Below are 1,760 nucleotides of genomic sequence, written 5' to 3'. Positions count from 1 at the left end.
GGGGGAGAGTGGTGGGCTTTGTCTCCAGATCCTGGGCTGGTGGGCTCCGGGCAAACCATGGGCCTGTGTGTGTGTGTCGTGCGCATACAGACTGGGCCTGTGCGTGTGTGAGTGACCCCTAAGTGGACCCTGCCCTGCCGGGGAGGCACGGTACCCCGCCCCGCACTGCTGTCTGCTTGGTGGAGGGTCTGTGCTGAGCCCAAGGCAGGGGGCAGGAAGCATTTGGAGCTCTAGCCACCAGCCCTGCCAGGGCATGGACCCTTCCTGCCCCCCGACCCCACACTGGGAGCCCGTGGGTGAGAGTCAGCATGTGGAAAGAGCAGGAAGCCCCTCCGAGGGCAATGCTGGGGCTTCGTGGCCCCCGAGTGCTGTGTGGGTGGAACTGGGGCCTCGTCTGTCCCCACTCCTGGCCCAGCACTGCCTGTTGTGTCCCCCCAGGTCCATGGTTGTGGGGAGAGGGCTCGCGCCCACGCTCGGCAGAGGATCAGCCGGGAAGGGGTCCTCTACCCCAGCAGTGGGACCAAGGACAGGTCCCTGGACCCCGCCAAGCGGGCCCAGCTGCAGAGGAGGCTGGACAAGAAGCTGGACGAACTGACCGGCCAGAGGCGGAGCAAGAGGAAGGAGAAGGGCAAGTGAGGCGGGCGCCCTGCCGCCCCCGTGGCCTCTGGGACCAGCGGGACCTGCAGTGCCTTTCCCTTCCTGGTGGCGGCTCTACGCGGTCGCGTGGCAGCCAGACCCACATCGGCCCCCGGCCGCGGGGTGAAGTGCCTGCCAAGGACCCAGCGATGAGCTTCTCTGACGACTCGGGACAAGGCGGAGAGGCTGGGGGATCCCAGCCCAGGCCGCTTTTCAGGGCTGCTGTTGGGGGTGGGAGCCCTCGTGCGCTCCCCACCCCCGCCCCGAGGGCCTCCTGCAAGCCCGCCCTCCAGGGAGCGCTGTGGGCTGCCGCTGCCGGGTCGTGCACTCCCCTGGACTGGGGCCTGGGCCTGTGACCCTGTGAAGGTGACAGACGGCCTCACGGCCCAGGGTGGCAGCTCCCCGCCCTTCAGGTCAGACAGGACAGAGGACGTCTCAGAGCCAGCGCTTCTCCCAGATGTCCCCACTCGCGGCTCGGCCTGCAGCTGGTCTGTGACCTCACTGGGGCCGGTTCCTGTCTCTCTTCCCTGGGGGCCGCAGTGACCCCACCCTGACCCCAACCAACGCGACTCTGGCCGTTCTGGTGCCCTGGAGGTCGGAGGTCATGTCCGGGTGTGGTTTGGGGAGGCTCCCTGCCATGCCACCCATCTGTGTCACTGTCTGCAGTGGTGGTCTCAGGGAAGAGCCCCCTAGAGCTCCGGCCTAGCCAAGCCTGCAGACCCGAAGCCCCCGGAGGGATGCTCCAGGGTCCCTTCTTGAAGAGAACCTCTGATGGATGTTTTATTTTATTCTCAGAGCTTTATTTGTTTCAAAGGAATATAAATTATTTAAACATTAAGTGAAAACATGCACACAGCCACAGTACGTTTCGTGATGCGGTTCTTCTGTTTTCACTCCGGCCTGGTTTAGAGGGGTTTGCACCCCCTTTCCCAGGGTGGCTGAGAGCCCGCTGAGCACACAGGGCCTCGGGAGGAGGGGGGACACTTGCCCCGGGCACAGCTGACACAGGAGAAAGCATTCCTGCTCTGCTGGACGTTTCTATCAACCAGGAGGGAAGTTGCAGATTGGCACATGTAGGGGTGTAACCTGGACAGGGACACACGGGGCCCAGCTTGGAGGAAAGA

The 1,760-nt window shown here is 64.4% G+C and overlaps 1 protein-coding gene across 1 annotated transcript in view; it reads left to right on the top strand.

Annotated features, from left to right (window-relative positions):
- The window catches only part of IGHMBP2 (immunoglobulin mu binding protein 2), a 24,767-nt gene extending 23,280 nt beyond the window's left edge, over nucleotides 1–1,487 (top strand). Inside the window, exon 15 of the mRNA XM_010837821.1 lies at nucleotides 439–1,487. Coding sequence (XP_010836123.1) covers nucleotides 439–636 — 198 coding nt within the window. The 3' untranslated portion in view covers nucleotides 637–1,487. The remainder of the gene's footprint in view (nucleotides 1–438) is intronic.
- Nucleotides 1,488–1,760: the final 273 nt, after the last annotated feature.

Source organism: Bison bison, unplaced genomic scaffold (genome assembly GCF_000754665.1).
Source record: "Bison bison bison isolate TAMUID 2011002044 unplaced genomic scaffold, Bison_UMD1.0 scf7180017864080, whole genome shotgun sequence".
Taxonomy (NCBI): domain Eukaryota; kingdom Metazoa; phylum Chordata; class Mammalia; order Artiodactyla; family Bovidae; genus Bison; species Bison bison.
This window is presented reverse-complemented; position numbering and strand designations above follow the sequence as displayed.